Here is a 23011-nt window from a genome sequence, read left to right as displayed (position 1 = left end):
TTTTTGTAATTACAATAAACATAGTAATGGTAGGATTTGGATCCTTTGGAATCCTACCACTACCAAAGTGGATATTATTGAAGAGCATTCCCAGGTGGTCCATTGTAGGGTCCAGCATTTGGCCACTGGGAGGTCTTTCTCTCTTTCTGTTGTTTATGGTAGTAATAATGCTACTAAAAGGAAGGAGCTGTGGGAATCTATGGTTAATTTTGGGAAAAAGGTAGGTGCTTGGGAAGCCATGGGAGACTTTAATGTGGTTAGATGGCCTTCTGAGAAACTTAGTAACATTCCCCCCATTCTTTCTGAAATGTGGGATTTTAACTCTTGCCTCCAGATGAGTGGGCTTGATGACCTAAGTGCCTCTGGTTGTGACTTCACTTGGTTCAACAAGCAGGAAATTTCTACCCAGGTTCTTTCTAAGCTGGACAGGGTTCTTATTAATGATAAATGGGTTCAGCAGTTCTCCCAAACTACTGCTCACTTTCTTTCTCCAGGTATTTCGGATCATAGTCCTGCCCTGGTAACCTTTCATGATAATGACTCCCCTAGGAAACACTTCAAATTTCTGAATTGTTGGGTGGAGCACCCAGATTTCCACAAAACTGTTGCTGCTAATTGGGTTACTAGTCAGCCTGGAAACTCTATGTTCAGGCTGATGAGTAAACTGAGAAATGTTAAGCAGGGGCTAAAAACTTTGCATGCTAACCATTACGCTGGTATTGGTAGTAGGATTATTTCCAAAAGACAGGAACTTTCTCAATGCTATCAAGAAATGCAGTCTAATCCTTCTGCTTGTCTTGTTGCAAAGGAGAAACATTTATCTAAAGAATTCTGGGATCTGAAAGAAATCGAGTTAAAAATCCTCTCTCAAAGGGCTAAAGCTCATAATATCAAACACAATGACACCTGCTCTAATTACTTTTTTTGCCAAAATCAAAGAAAGACAGCAAAGTCAAATGATAGGGGATATTCAGGGAATTGATGGTAGACAGTATAAGGGCTTAACAGCAGTGGGGGAGGCTTTGGTTGATTACTACCAGAATCTTTTGGGGAAGGCCACTGATGTCACTCCAATTCCTTCTGAAATCATCTCTAATGGGAGTTGTGTGGATCCTAATCAGCATCTTACCCTCATCAGACCTGTCACCAGGGCTGAAATAAAGGAAGCTTTGTTTGCTATTGACTCCAATAAGAGTCCTGGTCTGGATGGATTTTCTTCTGGCTTCTTTAAAGCAGCTTGGAGTATTGTGGAGAATGACTTTTGTGGAGCCATTGAAGACTTTTTTAGGACTGGTTTCTTGCCTAAGCAAGCTAATGTGACCATTGTTTCCCTTATTCCAAAGAAGCAGACTCCTCAGTCTGTCAAAGACTTTCGGCCTATATCTTGCTGCTCAACTATTTACAAAACCATTAGCAAGATCATCACTACTAGGCTCCAAAGCATAATGCCTCACTTAGTGGGACCTGAGCAGGCAGCATTTGTGAATGGGAGAAGTCTCTTTGAAAATGTCATGCTCACTCAAGGGTTAGTCAAAGGGTATAGAAGAAAGAATATTTCTCCTAGGTGTATGCTGAAAATAGACATTACTAAGGCTTTTGACACTTTACAATGGGATTTCATTCTGAACATGCTCAAGGGCCTGCATTTCCCTCCAATGTTTATTAAGTGGATTATGGGATGTATCACTGGATCATGGTTCACTCTCAAGATTAATGGCTCACACCATGGTTTTTTCAAAGGGAGGAGTGGAGTGCGGCAAGGGGATCCTTTATCTCCCTTCCTCTTTGTTCTAAGTATGGAGGTGCTTTCCAGAAGTCTCAGGACCATGTGCAAAGAACCTGATGTTTCTTATCACCCCAAATGTGCAAGGTTAGGGCTAACCCATCTAGTCTTTGCAGATGACTTAATGATATTCACTAGGGGTGATTTGCCTTCTGTCAAGTATGCTGTTAACACCCTTGATAGGTTTTCTACTTGGTCTGGTCTAAAAGCAAACCTTGAGAAAACTGAAGCTTACTTAGGGGGTGTGACTGCAAGTATTAAAGCTGTTATCCTAGGTACTGTGGGGCTTACAGAGGGGAGATTTCCCTTTAGATACCTTGGGATTCCTATTCATTCTTCAAGACTTACTGTTGACATGTTTGATGCACTTATCCTCAAAATTAAAGGTTTGACTACTAGCTTCTCTACTAAATACCTATCCTATGCGGGTAGAGTACAGGTTTTAAATTCTGTGGTATTTGGCCTTAGTAACTTCTGGTGCTCAAGCCTACTTTTACCTGACCAAATATGCAAGCTCATTTCCAAGCTTAGTAAAGACATCTTTTGGGGCAATGATGTGGATAGTAGGAAGCTTGTCTTCAAAAGTTGGAAGAGTATTTGCACCCCCTGGGAGGAGGGTGGGTTCCAAATCAAGAATGTTAAGGGTTGGAATCAGGCGGTACTTCTAAAATGGTTATGGTACCTGGATCAACGAAATGGAGCTATTTGGTCTCAATGGATAGGCAAGTACCTTACTCATAGTTGCTCTGTTTGGGACCTGGACAGCAAGGAGTACTATTCTGACAGCATCCGTGGTATTCTAAAAGTCAGGGATAGTTGCATTGAGAAAATGGGAAGTGTTCAGGATGTTCAGGCTTTTCTGGAGACGTGTGTTTGTGCAGGTAAGTTCTCCATTAGGAAAGCTTATGATAAAATTCGATTTAGAGCTCCTAGTCAAGCTGTTTTCCAGGCTATCAAAGGGGGGACAATGGCTGGCCGTCATAGAATCACTCTCATGCTAGCTGTGCAGGGGAAATTGCCTACTGTTGATCAACTAGCAAGAAGAGGCCTTCATATTGTTAACAGATGCAGCATGTGTAAGAACGATAATGAGACTGCATCCCATCTGTTCTTCAACTGCCAATATACCATTGAAGTTCTTGGACACATGAAGCAATGGCTAAAGATGAATACGTCTATTTTGGACCTTCAGTCCCTTCTCCTATGGCCTACTCAGAGAAGGAAACGTAGGCATTGGAGAAGTCAATGGATTAAGTGTAGCTTGGGGTGCTTAGTCTATGTCATTTGGCGTGAAAGGAACTCCAGAATCTTTGAAGGAAGGGAACGATCTGCACTATCCTTGCTTTTGGATATCAAATTCACAGTAAACACATTAATGCTTCACAAAATCTCTGCACAGGAGTATATGGACGTACTTGGAGGTCTTAACAATTAGCATACTATTCTTTTGTTCTTTTGTATAGGGAAAGGAAATTTTGAGGAAATGTATAAGGGATATATACTTTTGTAAGAACCTCATGTAATCCTCTTATTTTGGAATATATGAGAAATAAACTTCTTGCAAAAAAAAAAAAAAAAAAAAAAAAAAATAAAATAAAATAAAAATAAAAATAATAATAATAATAATAATAATAATAATAATAATAATAATAATAATAATAATAATAATAATAATAATAATAATAATAATAATGAAAGCTGCTCGCATTTTATAATAATAATAAAAAAAATAATAATAATAATAATAATAATATTTTGGATCATATGAGAATGGCACAAGCGTGAGAACGGTGAGAACGCGCGTCAGTCGTTGGATCTTGTCTGACGCGGCTAATCTAAGGGCCTATAACGCGCGCTCCTTTACCAAAACTTGAGGGCTTTGTCTTTCTTTTTCCCTGAAATTTACCTCGCGCTTCTTCGTTAAGCTTTCAACCATGGATTCCGACCTTCTTTGTTAAGCTTTCAACTATTTCTCTCTCCTTATTCTCTGTAGAGTTGCGTTTTCGCCTTTCTGTTGGATTTTCTCTTACCTATTTCGTCATGAAGGTATATACTGTTTAGCTTCAAGCTTTTTTCGATTTCGTCCTTAATTTATTTAGTCCGTTTTATGTAACTCTACTGTAACCTAAATTAATGTTTCTTATGTTCATTTTGCCGGATTATTCATTTATTGATGAATTTTGAGTTCAGTATTGTTGTTAAAATCGAAATTTGCGTTTTCATTTGCATGCTATCGGAATTTGTATTTGTCGCATTGTTTGTTGATTTCGTAACTTGCTTATACATTTCGATTTGTTTGTTGTTTTTTAGTTTGATCTAATTTGTGCTTTTTTGGATTTTTGTTGAATTTTAAGTACTTTTAACGTAAGGAGCATCAATTTAAGACCACATGCAAAAGGTCATAATTGCGTGCACATTATTGTTGTAGATCATGCACATTTCAATAAAACTGAGAGGACATTTCTTCGTAAAACGTGTACAACACAACACAACTCATTAATATTACATGCAAAACTACTTTCAGTTATTAAAGCGCAAAGGCGATCCTGGAACTGTTACACGCCGTATTTCTCCGAGGTTGAACAACCTCGGTCCCTCACCGTTGATGATCCTACTCCAACGTTCTCCCGTATTACCACCTGGATGTCACCTAAAAGTTTTGTTGATGTCCTTCGACACCTTGATTACAATCAATGGTGTGCTCTGGAAGAGATTGGTTTTTCTTCATTGTTCTGGCTAAGGGTTACAAGGCTTCCTTTACGCCTTGGTTATTGGTTAATTGAGAACTACAACCCGTATTCGGATTTCATCATTCTACCTGATAAACAGCGCTTTCGTATTTCTGCTTCTTGTATTCATGATGCCGTTGGTCTCCCAATTGGAGGAAAACATGTTTTACTTTCATGCTGTAGTGACGAAGATGCAGAATGTGATGCGTTTTACGCGCATTGGAAAGCTCAATTTCATGTTGATGGTCAAGTGGATATCAAGACCCTTGCAGAGCATATTATTTGTCATGATGATTACGATCAATTTAAGATTAATTTTGTGGTGCTTGCTTTGTGTCTTTGTTAATGCGCAAAAATCGAAAGCCGTTCGTCAATCACCATGTACTAAAATCGGGCCGAGGAATGTGTCTCGCCATTAGGTCGGTTTGATTGGTGTCAATTTGTCATGGAGAGTTTGATAACACAAAGGATTGGGTTAGGAAGGGGAAGAAGAATCACTTTGGTGGACCTCTCCTGTTTCTAATGGTACAAATCTTCTGGGTTACATTTATTGTTAGTTATTATGGTTTTAAAACCTGCCATTTTCCAAACATAATCCTGTTTTTACTTGCAGCTTGTTTATGTTGACCGTGTTGTCCATGAAAAATGATTCGTAGAAAGAGATTACTATACTCTTTTGAATTGGACATCTCCGCACTTTTCTCAAGGGAAAAGCGGGAGATGGAAGCTTGTCGATTTGGTCTTGGTCGTGTAAAAGGTCGACTAATGGAAAGAATTAGATTTTCTAATCCATGTAGACAAGTGGTTGAAAAAGTGCGGAGAGTGTCGAGGATGTTAGTGCGATACAAAATCTCCAATTTCGTACTCGTCTCCGGAGGTATATCCATTGATTCTCGAAGTATTCACTATTCCTTTTCAATATTCACTTTGAAATATTTTCTTTGTACCTTCATAGTACTAAAGATGTACCTTCATAGTACTAAAGATGTACCTACATACCGTGCCTTGTCCAGAGTTTGCGATGACTACACCGCTTGAAAAAAGAGAGTCATGGAAGATATGGTTGTGTTAGATGAGAAATACGCGGTTGGTTTGCAATGTTTCCCAGGTGAAGAGTGTGTCAAACAGGCCCATTCACCAACTGAATTTGTATATTTGACATATGGTGGTGGTACCGAAGATGTGTCGTGTGCACCGTGCGTGGGAATCCAAAGACACCGGATGAGGATGAACAGTTTATTCTTTGTAGCAAATGCAGCGGAGAAAGCGTACAAATTGAAACTTGCTCGTGCTAAACACAGAGAACAATGTGCTAAGTGGAGAAATTCATCCGTACACAGAATCGTGAATTTTCGTTCGATTTAGGGTTGGAGAAAGACTTTCTTTGAAAGTGAGGCAAGGTTAGCCGCACTAAAGGGTTAAACGGATCGCCTGTCCTTTGGTGAATCTTCTTGACTACCAAAAGGGTTCATTTCATGGCAAGTCCTTCTTATATACCTCTATCCAAAGAACAAGCAACAGTCATCTCGTTTTGATCCATTGTTTTTCGCTATCCAAGATGACACCAATGTGTTAACACCTCTTACTGCGGTGCACCTTCAAGTGGCTGAATATGTTTTCAGTGACCGGGGCACTAACAATCGTCGTTCTAGGTAATCTAAAATGTGTACTTGCTAAATTACCATTTTGTGTATGTCATTTTCACTGTTTCACACCTGACAAGTAATTTGTTATATTTTTTGCTCTAGTGGGCACTTATATTCGTACAAGACTTATTTTGCAACGCGAATGCATTTGTGGTCATTAAAGCCGTCTGAACATGTTTCGAGTGTTGTAATTGATTGCTGGTCATCATATTTGAATTGTAAAGAGGAAGAAAATAATCTTGGTACTCCGAAGCGGTTCTTTTTTACCACGCTTGTGCATGTAAGTACATTTACATACACTCTTAAATGCCGTGTGTAATATGTATTTTGAAATATTGTACTTCCCTCTTTCGTTACTTTCCCATGCAGTCTGTATTAGCGAAACCCAGCCCAGGTTTAAGTGATGAAAAAATTTATGAATTATTCGAGGCTCGTGTAAAAATGGAGTTGCAACTTTTCCCGGGAATAGACATAACTTCAATCGCACTCGTAAGTTGTTATTGTTTGCTTGAAATACTTTGCAATTTTCTTTGCCATTGTTGTATTGCATTTTTAAAAAATTGAGACATACTATTATCGCATAAGTCCTTTCGTTTTTTTGTTTAATTCCAACTACTAAACTCATTTGAACCTCAACTTGTATATACCCATTTTATATTAAAAAAGTTCAGATTAGGCCAAATTAGGATAAATGGCCATTTAACACAATGTTAATGTTATAATTTCTCAATGTACTTTCTAAACGTACTAAATGTACTTTTTAAACATTTACAATGTTAATGTTGTAATTTCTCAATGTGGGGAATATCTAATATGCATGAGCAGTTGCAACTATATGCACACGTTGGGAACATAGACCATGAGTCATACTATCATTCCATGTTTGCATTCTGCTTTTGTTTTATTTCAACTGCTTGAGTCAAAGGGAATTTTTTTTTGCGTTTGTATTAAATGAGGTCACTTTATATTGCAATGTACCGTTCTCATTTTTTACATGTGCCTCACGATTAGTTAAAATATACCCTTCCAAGAGTTTGACTGTACTTATGGTTGTACGTCATTTGTTTTGTAATTTCAATTTTTTTTCCCAATTGTACACGAGAAACATTTTTTCTTATACGTGGTTGACCTGGTGAGGAAGCGTTTCGTCATTCTTGACAACTCATTCTCAGATGAAGATGCCATCAAGAAATATGGTATATCTCCACTGTTAACAGTATGTTTGAATTTGACACATTCTTGTTGTTCTATTGAATTGGGACTATTAGTCGCGCTTAACACTAGTTTAAAATGTTTTGTCATAGATTGATGCTCTTGGAAGGTTTTTAGGTGAGAACCCAAAAACTTCTGACTCTAGCAACGTTGTGTTGGCTATGGATCCCATTGTTGCAAAGCTTAGTTGGAGAAATAACTACAATGTTGATGACTGTGGTATATACACAATGAGACACATGGAAACATTTATGGGATTAATCTCTTGGAAATGTGGCCTGATGAAAAATGATGTGAGTGTTGGTTCTTATTTTAAAGAAATTCATGTTCATTGTGTTTTGCCTACCTTGTTAATTGTTGGCTTCTGTTTTGCAGCGGAGCGTGCGTAAAGTGTTACGATACAAATATCTATGCACATTACTTATGTTCGACCACAACGATTGCCATGAAACTGTCGCTGATCATGCGAAGAAGGGTCATTTCTCTAAAGCTAGTAATTACATTTAATGTTCAAATATTATCTACGCAGTACGTTAGAATTTGTCTGATGACATCCCTGTTCATGTAGTATGATGTTTTAAATTCTAGTATACGTTAGTATGTGTAATGATTTGCAATTGCATAAGCAAAATGTTGAATTTGTGAACCAATGTTTAGTTGCACTTAATTAAAGTACTTCTTTGTCTATTTTTAGCGTGCTATTTACTTGAACATTATTATCTCCTTGAATAGCGACTTATGATGTACTGAATTAGCAAAATAATATAATGTACATTTCAGGTCTGCTTTTAAATCTCTTTTGTAAAACAGTACATGCACATTATGAACATACATAATGAACAATTGAATTAAATTGAAAGCACATTTATTTCTATTATACATTGAAAACAGGAAAATAGGTCTAAAATCACGTCAAAGATCTATCTATAGCGACATCATAATCTAGGTATATGAATGAACTTTTGAAGTTTTCTATCATATTAAACGATCTCATGCATTACAATTTAATTAGTGTTTCATGTTCTTTTTAAAATAATTTAATGTACCTTTAAATATAATATAATCTACATTTTCCAAACAGTGCTTAATGATATTTTAGTTGCACCTAATTATCAGAACATGCACATTATGAATATAGATAATGGACATTTTAATTAAACTGTTTACATAAATTACATAATATATACAGTGTAAACAGGAAAACCTATTTAATAAACTGTCAAAGATCTATTTTTAATCCCTTCCCAAAAAATGGGTTCACTCGCCCCTTGTTGGGTGTATTTTGGTCTTGCGGCTATACAAACCACACATAAGGGAAAGGGTTTAGAGTTGGATTAGGTGGATTCGCGGTAGCAGTCTGCCTAATGCAACCCTAAACGCTTTCCCGTCCCGTTTTAGGATACTCGACCCCCTAGTTTTAATCCCGTCCCCAAAAAGGGTTCAGTCACCCCCTCTAGGGTGTCTTTTGGTCTTGCGGCCGTTCATAATCCAACCCTAAACCCTTTCCCATGCCGTTTTAGGATACTTGGCCCCCTTGTTTTAATCCCGTCCCCAAAAAGCGTTCACTCGCCCCCTCTAGGGTGTCTTTCGATCTTGTGGCCGTTCGTAATCCAACAACTTGAGCTAATTTGTACATTATGAATGTCAAAAAAGTACATTTAGAACTTTTAGAAAATACATTGACAAATTATAACATTACCATTGTGTTAAATGGCCATATATCCTAATTTGACCTAATCTGAAGTTTTTAAGTATAAAATGGGTATATAAAAGTAGAGGTTCAAACGGTTCTAGCAGTGGGAATAAAAAAAAAAGAAAAAAAAAAAAGAATGGACTTATGGCATTATAGTATGACCCAATTTTTTAAAAAAATACCGTCACTTTAAACTTCTTCTCTTTAACATCTTACTACTTTTTGATAAACCTGTCAATTAAATTGTACCTGCACGTTTTCTCATTCTCAGATCGTTCACTTACTCTTATCGCTCTCTATCGGAATGAAGGTTATACTCTTTGCCTTTAATTATTTGATAAAAACAACTGTGTTTACTTTTCATCTGCTTCGAATTTTACATAGTTTCCTTAGCTATTATTGTTCGAAGATGTTCATTATAAATCAGTCCTAATATTATTTCACAGGTGCATCAATATGTCGGAATTTATACGCATTGTTTCCTAATGATTTTGATGTACTTTGCTATGGCTTAATATTTTTAAATGTTTAGGATGTATTTTCTTCATGTACTTTTTTAATGTTTAGCATTTACTTTCTGGATACGTGTCCTTCATATCAATATGTCGGAATTTATACGCATTGTTTGCTAATGATTTTGATGTAGTTTGTTAATGTTTAGCATTTACTTTCTGGATACCTGTGCTTCATATCAATATGTCGGAATTTGTACGCATTATTTCCTAATAATTTTGATGTTCTTTGCTATGGCTTAATATTTAGGATGTATTTTCTTCATGTACTTTCTTAATGTTTAGCATGTCCTTTCTGGATATCTGTATTTTTAATGGCTTTATGTTTCTGTCTTATATGTTTTTTTTTTCCTTTTTCTTTTTTTTTTTAAAAAAAAAACAACATTTAAAACCGAAGAACACATATGTCACTATGGTTGTGCAAATCAGTCCTGATTCACCTACTGTTTGTCAACCTCCATCAAGATTCACCACAGACTCTTCTTCTGCTGTGATAATTGAAGTTTCTGACAGTCCTACAATAGGAGTAGTACATCATCCTAGCATTTGGCATACATTACAAACAGTTGACAAAAACTCTTCTTCTGTTGCGATAATTGATGTTCCCCGAAACAAATTTACAATAGAAGAGATTGTTAATCGTCCTAGAGTTCGCTGCACTTCGTGTAGCATCTTAAAAAACTCCTCTTATCCTTTGTTGATTGATGTTCCTGACAGCCCCATTGAAGATGGGATTGTTGATCCATCTTGTAACTGGCCACACATTAAACATATTGTGAGGGACAAACTTGACATTGTTAGGGCCACCTTACGAACAAGCTGTGCAGAAGTGCCACCGATAGAAATTCTTGCTCATTTAACTGAAACACCTATTCAAACGTCATATCAAATAGACCAGGTTTTCAACAAACAACCCACTTCTGCTAGCAAACACATAGCGGCTCTTCGTAAAGTGAGAAAATTAATTGCTGAGAAGAATAAGGATGCGCCTACAAACGCTGCTGTGTCATTCAGTTTAGGTGTGTTCCCGGAAGATGAGGACTCTTCTGTTTATGCAGCACCAGACCGGAGTAAAAAAGGAATGAAACTATCTGCTGATCGTCCACCTTTATATCCGAAAACAGGGAATCAATATCATTTTAGTAGGAGTCCTTCCTGTGAACCTCTCCTTGATGCTATTGACGACACGAATCCCTTCATACCTTTGACATCAATGCAATATCAGATTTCAAATTATGTGTTCATTGGCCAGGGCTCTGTGGATAACAGTTGGTAATTACATACAGAAGATTTAATATTTTATATTCATTTACATAGTTTATCTTTACATATCTGCTGCTAATCATAATGCTATTACTGTTTTTTGTGCAGTAATACGTTATTTGAGTTCAAAAATAATGTCCTTGGTTGGGATCAACTGTTGTCATTAAAACCGTATCACTATATCTCAAGCTTTGTCATAGATTCTTGGTCGGCATATCTAAACTACAAAGAAAAGGGTGGGAATCCAACCAATCCCACACGATTCTTTTTTAGTACACTTACATATGTAAGTTTGGTCATTGTTTTCATGTATTTCAGTTTACTATTTCCAACATTTTCACATTACTAAAATTTTATCTTCATTGTGCAGTTGTTACTAATGAAGAACACATGTGCGTCTATTGATGATCATCGTTACAAACCTTTCAAGCGTCGCATCGAAGTAGAATTAAATGAGTTTGAGTGGATTGATCTACCATCCATTGAACTAGTCAGTCCCTCACTTCATTTAGTAATTGAAATTAAATTCAGATATTCTTTGTAGTAGTCTATTTGAATAGAAGTCAGTGAATGTACTGTCAAAGTTTTCAAAATGTGCTATTACTTAACATGAAATTAACCTTTACCTGTCAGTGGCCTTACAATTGTTTCTTTCCCTGATGCTAGTTCTTCTTCCCTATTGCACTTGAGAATCATTTTGTGTTGTGCGTTTTCGACCTGCCAAGGAAATGTCTCATGATTCTTTACAATCGCATTAGAAGGGGGAGTGTCTTAGAAGAGTATGGTGATAGTGTACTTGAACTGGTAAATTTACATTCTCCTCAACTATGAATTATTATCGTTCACTTGCATTGGTAAATTCATGTACATTATGGTTCATCTCGTCTAATTTTTATTATTGTGTTACAGGGTGATGCTTTTGCACGGGTTTTGGGTGAAAATCAATCAACTATGGAGAAAAGTAATATAGTAATGGGCATGGATCCTACAATAGCAATGCTTCCATGGAGAAATAACAGAAATATTTTTGACTGTGGTATTTACACCATGAGGCACATGGAAACATTTATGGGAATAGCCACTTGGGAGTGTGGACTGTCCAAAATTGATGTGAGTTTTACATTTTAATTGTAACGTATTTAGACCAAATCAATGTTATCTTGTTGGTTATTAAATTCTAATTTCATATTTTTTTTGTTTTTATTTTTTTTTTATTTTTTGCAGATGAGATTGTTAACAATGCTGAGATTCAAGTACCTATGCACGCTACTAACATTTGAGCACAACAAACATCGTAACAACATTATTAGACATGCATTAGCGTGTCACGAATTCACAAATGGTTCCTGAATATGATTTATTAGTTTTCTTTTGTGCTGTCGACATATCTGGCGTTAGTTGATGTCTATTGGGTTTGCTGTATTGATAATGTACTTTTGATCGTTGGCGTATGTACACCAAAGTTGTACTGGATGTGCATTCATCCGAAGCTACTTGTTATAATGTACATTCTTTAATGATCAATTGTCCATTTTAAGGAAAACAAATGTTCACCAAAATCAATGATGTTCTTGCTTTAATACGAGAATGTTCATTTTAAGGAAAACAAATTTACATCCTGTGTAACTTTCTTGCTTTAGGATCTCACAATTGATACAATTAATTTATATCGTGCGTGGTCATTTTAATATGAGAATGTTCATTTTAAGGAAAACAAAAAAATATACTCCGTATACACTAATATTTAAACAAATCATATGAGAAGAGGGCAGAAAAGAGAAGGGAAATAGAAATATTCGAAATTGAGTAAATATGTACAATTAGTATTTTAATTTAACTATTACTTCTATATCATATGTTGCACACAATTTTCCTACTTCCCCAAATAACCCCAACACACGTAAATCTAGGGTGGACCTAATAATACCTATTATGGAAGTATAGCCAATTTATGTTCAATTATAAAACACACAATTAGGTGTAAATCTAAAATAGATAAAAGGAATACTTATTTCAAACAATCTTTCCAAAGAAAATACGTCTTTCAACTACGGAGTATTAGGTAACTTCTCCATAAATTTTGGTTATACTCCACCTTCGTTTTCAATACTTCTTCATTGCCAGGTAATCACGTTTATTTACTAACTTGTCCTGAATTTCGTCCATTCTTTTGGTGTATTTGTTAGGTAATTATACTTGGTTGATTTAAATCATTGACAAAATCACCTGAAAATCCCGCCTCTTTTGTTTGTTACATTTTTGTCGTTTTCAGTTTAATTTGATGTTCATGTCAAGTTTAATGGGATGTTAATTATTGATTACAATTGTGTGAGATTTACGTGTGTTGGGGTAATTGGGGCAAGTAGGAAAATTGTGTACAACATATGAAATAGGAGTAATAGGTAAATTAAAATACTAATTGTACAATTTACTCAATTTCAAATATTGCTCACAGTGTTCATCGTTCAATTAATAGTGTTTTTAAAGTTTACAGTATGATGTTCTAAATGTTATCGTTCAATGAACATTTTGGAATAACCATTCTTAATCTGTCTACATAGGAAATCATGTCATTATTTTGCTTGGGATTGGTAACAAATTCTGAAGAGGAAGACAGAAAACAATTCACTAAACATCATCTTGACGCAAAGAAGACAATGCTAGGATGGCTATTTAATGGGAAGGACGCCATAATTCCAGGGGTGGAGGACAACTATGCAAAAAACACAGCACTACAAGATGAAACTTACATGCTACAAATCTTTCAAAAAGTTAATCAAGCTGACAAACATAACATGGAAGCAGTATGCAAGTGCTGGGCTAAGATGTTTATCTTACAAAATGAGGAAGCCCGTTTAAGAGAGAAATATGAAAGCAGATTACAGACAAGCATTTCATTTGGGGTTAGAACGACTACCAGGGATAATGTAGTAGTTTTCCGAAGGTGTCTTTGTTACTTGACAGACAATCTCTTAACAAGGAGGACATTGCACCTGTTTCAATATCATTTGGCACCCGAGTTAGGAAATCTTGTTGTTGTAGACGGTGAAGAGGAAGATTTTGACTCTATCCCGACATCAATTTCCCGACCAGCGGTCGAACTTGCTTTTATTCTATTAAATCAAACCAAGTAATACTATATATATACAGCTGAGGTACATTTGAATATAAGTTTTATATTTACCTCATACCCCTTGTACCTACTGTTGATTTTCAATGTCCATTCAGAATATAAGAATATAAGTACATTCTCTATTTTGTTAATGATATTTCATTATATTGACGTAGTACCTTTTGTAATTTTTGGATTTTTGATACATCATGAAAAGAATTGTCCCATCACTGTATTTACAATGTCCATTACGTGCATTAACAATGTACCATTTAAATTAAATAATATAAATTAATGCATCTAATAATTACACTCTCAGATGCAAGTTGTAAAATAATTCAGGTGAAAAGACACCACTATTCATGATTATTTGATTAAATGAGACATGTGTCAAATGACAGTTGTAAACTAATGCATGTGAAAAGACAAATAATACTACACTCATAAATTGTAACTTCTCCTATTCTTATCCAAAGCAGTTTATATATAAAACTCACTATATATACTTATCTAAACTAGTGTGCTAATTACAAAATCTAAGGAATAATCATACAAACCGTCTCCACTCCCTTAAAAAGGTACTCTAATTTCTGTTTTTTTTTGTTCTTATTAGTTTTTTCCCTGCAAAATAAATGCATATCTTTATTTAAATAAGTATATTGAATATTATTGCAAGAATAATGCAGTAATGGAATTCGAATATGCTCTGGTAATTTATTTCATACAAATAAAGGTTCATATATAATGTATTCCTGCCAATGTCCATTGTCATGCCTTTAAAGGAACATTTATTTTATTGATAATGTTCATAGGAAATATTGTTGTGCATTTTGATATAGCATATATAAAAAATGTATTGAATGTTAATGACAGTAAACGACATAATACTATTTAATTAATATTAGAAATACTTACAAAAGCCATTCAAGACTGTTTCATAATCAGTTTAAATATAAAACTCACTATAAATACTTGTCTAAACTAGTGTGCTAATTACAAAATCTATGGAATAATCATATAGAAAACGTCTTCACTCCCTTGAAAAGGTGCTCTGGTTTCTGGTTTTTTTTTGTTCTTATTATTTTATCCCTGCAAAGGAAATGCAGATCTTTATGTAAATAGTAGCCTATATAACATTCAGATTATTTCATTTATAAGTATTATTTGATTAATCAGTATGTTTTTTTTATCTTGTGAAAAGAAATATATACTTTAGTCCCCAGACGAATTAAAAGTTGTTTCAGATCTGAAAATCAAACTGCATTTGTGGCTGGAACGTTTTGCCAAAATTAAGTATAGTAGATATTTCAATCTGGCAACGTGCTTAATATTTGCAGGAGAAGATTATTTTACCTTTTGCTGTAATCTGTTTTCACAATAACATTGTTTGCTCTTTGCATGATTATACAATGTCAAAGCCCACGTTAATTTGTTTTACCCTATAGTATGGCCTTAAATATGGTTGAAGTTGGTACTTCCCATAATGCCTTAAGTTTATTGTCACTCTTTTTAAAATACGTTTATTTTTTTGCCTGAACCAGAATATGAGTTCCGTTACCAATGTGGAAATAATGTCGGATATCGAGCAAAAACTTCGACGTTGAGTATGATCTCACAAATGAAACGCGAAAGAGATTCACTGGATCAATATCTTATTGAGGTGCTTGGTAAAAACGAAGTATTAGAAGAACATCGGGAAGGGTCGATGAGAAATGGACATAGTCAAGTGAATGCAAAGTCACTACAACAGAGGTGGACATTCTTTGAAGCGCAGATGAAGTTTATCACGGTGAAAGAGACAAAGATAGCCCGACAACTTGAAGCTAATAGACAAAAACAGTACACAGAGGCTGACATGGACCGTCAGTTTCTCACCGGTGTCATAGCTGTACGAGAATCATATGCTCTTCTTGATGGCGAAAATACTATACCTTGGCCAGCAGTCGTAAAGGCTATGGAATTAATAGACGGTTATAAGAAACATCTAAGGGAGGACTTGCTGGAGGGTGAGAGCAAAGTGTTCATGCTTCATTTTGCGAGAAACCCGAAAAGGGTTAAGAACTTTGATGTTAATTTATGTATAATTATAATCTGTGGTTAAGTTTAAAAACATATGCGTTTTCATTAAGTGTTATTGTCAGAACAAATTTGCAGTTTATTATGAATGTTTATTTGAATCTAAATTATTATCATCTACCTAAGCTTTAACTGTTTAGAATTGACCCTTTCTAATTTAAAGCCAGTTACAAGAGTGATCAACTATAATGTACCTTCAACATTTTACAAATGTCCATATTATTATGTAACGATGTACCAAAGCTTTAAACCCGCATTTCTTTCAAACATTATCCTCTTAAAATAAGGGAATGGGTTTAAGGTTGGATTAGGCAGACCGCGGTCTGCCTAATCCAACCATAAATCCTTCCCCGTCCCGTTTTAGGATACTCAGCCCCCTAGTTTTAATACCGTCCCCAAAAAAGGGTTCACTCGGCCCCTCTAGGATGTCTTTTTGTCTTGCCGCCTTCAAATGAGAAGCAAGGGAAAGGGTTTAGAGTTGGATTAGATGGATCCGCGGTAGCGGTCCCCGTAATCCAACCCTAAACCCTTTCCCGTCCCATTTTAGGATACCCGGCCCCCCAAAAAAGGGTTCCATCGGCCCCTCTAGGGTGTCTTTTTGTCTTGCCGCCTTCAAATGAGAAGAAAGGGAAAGGGTTTAGGGTTTGATTAGGGGGGTCCGCGGTAGCGGTCCACCTAATAAAACCTTAAAACCTTTCCCGTCCCGTTTTAGGATACCCGGCCCCCCAAAAAAGGGTTCACTCGGCCCCCTCTAGGGTGTCTTTTTATCTTGCCGCCTTCAAATGAGAAGCAAGGGAAAGGGTTTAGGGTTTGATTAGGGCGATCCGCGGTAGCGGTCCGCTTAATCAACACCTAAACCCTTTCCCGTCCCGTTTTAGGATACCCGGTCCCCCCCAAAAAGGGTTCACTCGGCCGCTCTAGGGTGTCTTTTTGTCTTGCCGCCTTAAAATGAGAAGCAAGGGAAAGGGTTTAGGGTTTGATTAGCGGGATCCGCGGTAGCGGTCTGACTAATCAAACCCTAAACCCTTTCCCGTCCCGTTTTAGAATACCCGGCCCCCCCAAAAAGGGTTCACTCGGCCCCTCTATGGTGTCTTTTTGTCTTGCCGCCTTCAAATGAGAAGCAAGGGAAAGGGTTTAGGGTTTGATTAGGGGGATCCGCGGTAGCGGTCCACCTAATCAAACCCTAAACCCTTTCCCGTCCTGTTTTAGGATACCCAGCCCCCCCAAAAAAGGATTCACTCGGCCCCTCTAGGGTGTCTTTTTGTCTTGCCGCCTTCAAATGAGAAGCATGGGAAAGGGTTTAGGGTTGGATTAGGCGGATCCGCGGTAGCGGTCCCCCTTATCCAACCCTTAACCCTTTCCCGTCCCGTTTTAGGATACCCAACCCCCCAAAAAGGGGTTCACTCCGCCCCTCTAGGGTGTCTTTTTGTCTTTCCGCCTTCAAATGAGAAGCAAGGGAAAGGGTTTAGGGTTTGATTAGGGGGATCCGCAGTAGCGGTCCGCCTAATAAAACCCTAAACCCTTTCCCGTCCCGTTTTAGGATACCCGCCCCCCCAAAAAAAGGTTCACTCGGCCCCTCTAGGGTGTCTTTTTGTCTTGCCGCCTTCAAATGAGAAGCAAGAGAAAGGGTTTTGAAGGAAAAGTAGATCTATATACTTACATATTCATATATGTTATAATTTAATTTGTCATAAAATTAATGATTGATCTTATGCATGCAAACATTAAAAGAAAATAAGGAAGAAACATGTTCTTACATTGTGATTTTCGGTTAATAGGGCACAAGAGAGATCACCTTTCTCTCTTGTTCTTGAGCTTTCCCTTTTGGATGAACTAAGATCCAAGTGTAGGATCTCTCCCAAAGTTTTATACCCAAGGCTCACTCTTAATTAAAATTAATATTATAGATACTAGTACAATATTAATCTTGTAGAAAAATGACCCAAAAATATTATAAGACCCTTAATATTTTCGGTTTTGGGAGGAAGAAGGGAGCTGTTTTTCTCTCTAGAATTATTATTTTGGATGAGTAAAGAATGAATATGCACTAACTACATTTTTAGTGTATTATTGGGTAAAATAAGATGAAAAACCAAAATGGTTTTTCATCTCAAAAACCGGTGGGAAGAAGGGGCAAAGGGAGCCAATGCATGCCTTTGTTTATCTTCACAATGCAAACTAGGGTTGCATGGCTAGGCTATTAGTGAATGATTATGTTCTCCACTAATTTAAACAACACAATATTTAGCCTAAACCCCTCTTTATTTCGGTACATTAGATAATATGGATTCCATATTATTTTTGTCAATTTGTCAATATGTCACATGTCATATGCAACATAAATTTGTTATGTATTTTTAACATATTAAAAATCAACGTATTAATAAAAATACGTCATATACAAAAATCGACTTAGTAATTCATAATTACTTGTCCTAAAATATTTCTCCAATTATAAATCACAATAAATTGTATTTATAATAATTCATTCAAATTTAATTGTTTCTTTAAACATTAATTTCATCCGAGTAATGATACAATTCAATTACTCAGACCGTATCTCATTTTAATCAATATCAATGAGATACGTAAATTTTACTTTCAAAATCGTCCGTCAATTTTTCAAGTAATTTAATTAACTCGCAACGTTATACGATTAATTAAATGATCAATTAAGAGTGTTGCCCTATAGGTATGACCTAGGGGGTCAACTGATCACCACCGTCGCACGACGAAATGTCAAACTCTAGTCGGCCAATCATTACCGATATATGTTGACCAGTTGACAGTAAAATATTACTTCCCAATTGTATTCTTTATAATGAGACTTAAACATGTGATCATCATGATCAACAGTCGTGATCGCATTATTGTCGGAGGACAAATATTCCAACAATCTCCCACTTGTCCTCGACAAGTGTGCGTCACCAATTCTCTTGTCCTATTACTATCTCCCACTCAATGCAAGGTGTCTTTCAGGTCGTACTTGCAAGTGATCATATCGAGAGTGGTTTCCTCGATCTGGAGAATAACTGATTGACCGGATTTATCTATCATAGATACCTTCCGAGCGTGGCCACACATTTCCAGTTCATTACTCCTCGAGTGGCCCTGAGATATTGTTATAACCCTGACTAGAGGTGGACAATTCCTTTCACACTCATTCCCTTCGACTAGCCACAGCCATCATAACCCAAAATATGCCCATTTGACCCCATTTACGAAGGTCGTAGTAACACAAATCAAAGTTAATCTGAAACTGTGCCATTTTAGGCGAATAGTCTTTAGTCAAAAGAATCGACTCATTCGAATACTATAGTAGCTCTCGCCACGACCAGGCTATATAAATTTGCCAGAACTCTATAAGCGGTCATTAGGCCCGACAAAATGTTCCTAATACCGATCTTGCCTATGTGATCGACTAGTCATCTCACATGACTCTATGGCACTTGAACTTGCCATCAATCGCATCACACTCTAGTCACTTCGAGACGTCACCTCATACAAGTGACTATGGGCAAATACTATGTTAATCCGTGTTCACTTTAACGGGGTTCAATTGTCTCCACAACCCGTTTGGATGTAACAAAGTATAAGGTGAGTTAATAATAAATCAAACGACAAATGTCGACATCACACTCGGGTAGTCAATATCATATTACAACCTTGTGATGTATATTGTAAGTGTAAACACTTATTGATTGCAATAGAAGTTTAACATGTCATGTGTCCATGTGTTCAAACTTCTAATACTTGCATTTTCCTTTACATTCATGTTCTCTATCATAGCATGAACCTTACTAAGTACACATCAAGGTTCCCGACCTTGGTTTCGGTTCTTTAACTTGAAAGAACTTCCTTATCGATTATCACATAACGAACAAATTTGTGATGAATGATATAACTTGTACTGATCAAGTACTCCATCCACACACATGCACTAGGTATATGTTTTGTAGAATCTTGCAACAATTTGTCAAGATGATTGACCTAGCACTTCTCACAAGTCCTATCATATTAGGAAAGATTAGTCTTGAGCAACTTATTCTCAAACTAAGTACCTTTCCAAAACTTCTTATTTCTCTTTCTAGCTTGAAAGGTTTAGGATTCTCATAAATCCTTACATGTGCTCGAATTTTCATTAATATGCGCAACCTCTTGACATATATAAGAGCATTCTGACAAACACCGAAATCACTCATCGGATTCTACTCGAGAATTCATGGCGTTTCTATTGTGGCTTACCAATGAATCATCATGCTCTTATGCATATGATTCACCATTGGACATGTACATGATTATTCTAATGGCGGAAACATTAGTAACTTTTAATCATGTCATCAACTATATTTAGGTTCAAGGAACGACCATGACTGCTAATGGCAATTTCATTTCATTTAGATGAATAACCTATGTTTCTGTTGATTCGATGTGTATCTCCCAATACCTATGCAACATCTCTTGATGTAATTGGATTCATCATAGTCCATTTTCATCCAGAATTGAAAACTCAAATCTTCCTCTATGAAGGAAGGTATTAGCTCGTCATTCTTCAATGAGTGGTGAGTTGTAAACATTCAAAGGATGATAGCTCCCACTAAATTCCATGTCTTCACATGATAATTTCTTAACTTCCACTCAATTCCCCATGTTTCGAAATTGACTTCTCAATCGAAACTTTTCAAGAATTGAAATATAAATTGCATTGCCAAGTTATTAAGATAAAACCATATATGTTCCCATCATATCCCTTCAAAATACCTATTTTGAAGTGGTCTCATCTTAACCTTATGGAAAGAGATTTTAATCTCTAACTCACACATATCATAATAATGTATAGTGATGTCATTATTCAAATATAAATAATATCTAGAACATGTCCTTCGAAATACCCTTTCGGAAGGAGGTTTAACCATTTCATAATGAGGTTAAGTAATGACATCTGCGTGGTTTAAAACTTTGGCTATTGAAGATATCGGTATATCAATCCTTGCAACTTCTAGTCATAAATATCGCTTATAACTAGGATGTTACATTGATTCATTTAGGCTCTTAAGTAAATCTCAAGGTTTAAACTATTGGTCAAAATTTTCATAAACTTTAGTCAAAAACTTGTTAAGACTTTACATTAGTCATTTTTCATCCAAAACTTTCTTTTGGTCTCCTCGTGTAGTTATCTTAAGAATATACTCTTATGATTACTTCACTTGGTCTCTTTAGTCATATAGAACTTACTAGAGACCATAGATCTCATCTATTTGGTATACTATGTAAATAGATATACCTTCATTCAAATCATTCTCTCTTGCGTAGATCTAATTTACACAAGTACACAATTTTATCTTGCCTTGTGTGTTGTGTCCTCATTTTTCTCCCACTCTATCTTTAGAATAAATACACTATAGATTCAAAGATAGCATATGAGACACAAATAATGATGTTGAAGTATAAGGAGAACTATCTCATAGATGGACTAATAGTTATAGATTTCGTAAGTGTACTTGGTGATTTGACATTCCTTTAAGAGAGTTCATAGACTCAATATTACTTTATAAGTGATCATACACAAGCCTTAAGCATGTGGACATATAATGAATCTCGTCATTATAGTTGTCTATTAGATGACTTTAAGTTATATGTTTCTAAAAACAAGCATTTAAATACGAATTTTAGAACAAAGGATAAAATGATAAAACGGGTGACTTGGGTTGCAAACCAAGTCACCATTATCCAAAATACAACCCATTATCCAAAATACCTTTCCATGTCGAACACGAAAACTTAAGGTTCTAAAATCCAAAACATAATTTAAAATAAGACAATGAAAAGCAAAGCTCCATGAAAGCTATCCCTAGCTTCTTGATGGTTTCTCATGCTTGCTTTTCCTTTCCCTTGTCTTTGCTTGGTGGAGGCCCTTTTTACAATAAAAAGGGAGATACATTATCACAACTTTGTATTATAATACCATAGTTGAATTAGAAACATAAAAGAAAGGATAGTCATTTACCTACTGGAGTAATCTTTCCAGCCTTAATATCACCAAGGTATTTGGAACAATTTCTTTTCCAATGTCCCATACCATTACAATAATGGCATTTATCAAGAGGACCCTTCTTGATTTTTGAAGTGCTAGCTTCATAAGTCTTAGCTTTGGTGAATGTGGGAGCTTGCTTCTTGCCCTTCCTCCCATTCTTCTTGAACTTCCCCTTACTCTTAGTGCTTATGTTAAGCACATCCTTTGGTGGGTTCACATTTAACCCCATGTCCCTCTCGGCTTGCACAAGTAACTTATGCAATTCTTCAAGAGACACATCCTTGTCTTGCATGTTAAAATTCACCCGGAATTGAACATACGCTTTGACTTTGGACAAGGAGTGTAGAATCCTATCTACAATGAGTTCTTTGGGGATTTCAACCTTTTGAATTTTCAAGGTCTCGACAAGCTCCATAAGTTTGAGCACATGAGGGCTAACCTTTTGGCCCTCTTTGAAGTCGAGATCAAAGAATGCCGCGGCTGCTTCATATTGGACGATCCGCGGAGTTTGTGAAAACATTGTCACAAGCTTGGAGTAAATCTCATTAGCATTGCCCATTTTAAAGGCCCTCCTTTGGAGGTCCGCCTCCATCGCAAATATCAAGACATTTTTCATTGCGGCGGACTCCTTTTGGTAAGCCTCATATGCTTCCCTAGTGGCGGCGGTGGACCTAGTAGTAGGTTGGGGTGGAGAGGCCTCAGTAAGGTAACGAAGCTTGTCGTCACCTTGGGCGGCTAATTTGAGTTGGGCATCCCAATCGGAGAAATTTGACCCATTCTTTTCAAGTTTACATCGATCCATGAAAGATCGGAGCCATGATGAACTAGCGAGAGGCGTTGCAATAGGGGTTGGTGTTGCCATTTGTTATGAGAAAAAGAAGTGGTCTACAAAACAAAGGATAAGGAGTAAAACAAATGTCGTTTTAATAATAATACTCGTAAAAATTTATA

At 36.3% G+C, this 23011-nt stretch overlaps 1 protein-coding gene across 1 annotated transcript; it reads left to right on the top strand.

The window, feature by feature from the left end:
* The first annotated feature begins 5562 nt into the window (after positions 1-5562).
* LOC141651509 (uncharacterized) lies at positions 5563-8057 on the top strand. Its single transcript, XM_074459216.1, has 6 exons — positions 5563-5844; positions 6022-6164; positions 6261-6438; positions 6528-6647; positions 7463-7663; positions 7746-8057. The coding sequence occupies exons 1-6, from the start codon at positions 5563-5565 to the stop codon at positions 7875-7877; spliced, it is 1056 nt and encodes a 351-aa protein (XP_074315317.1). The 3' UTR covers positions 7878-8057.
* Positions 8058-23011: the final 14954 nt, after the last annotated feature.

Source organism: Silene latifolia, chromosome 4 (genome assembly GCF_048544455.1).
Source record: "Silene latifolia isolate original U9 population chromosome 4, ASM4854445v1, whole genome shotgun sequence".
NCBI lineage: Eukaryota > Viridiplantae > Streptophyta > Magnoliopsida > Caryophyllales > Caryophyllaceae > Silene > Silene latifolia.
This window is presented reverse-complemented; position numbering and strand designations above follow the sequence as displayed.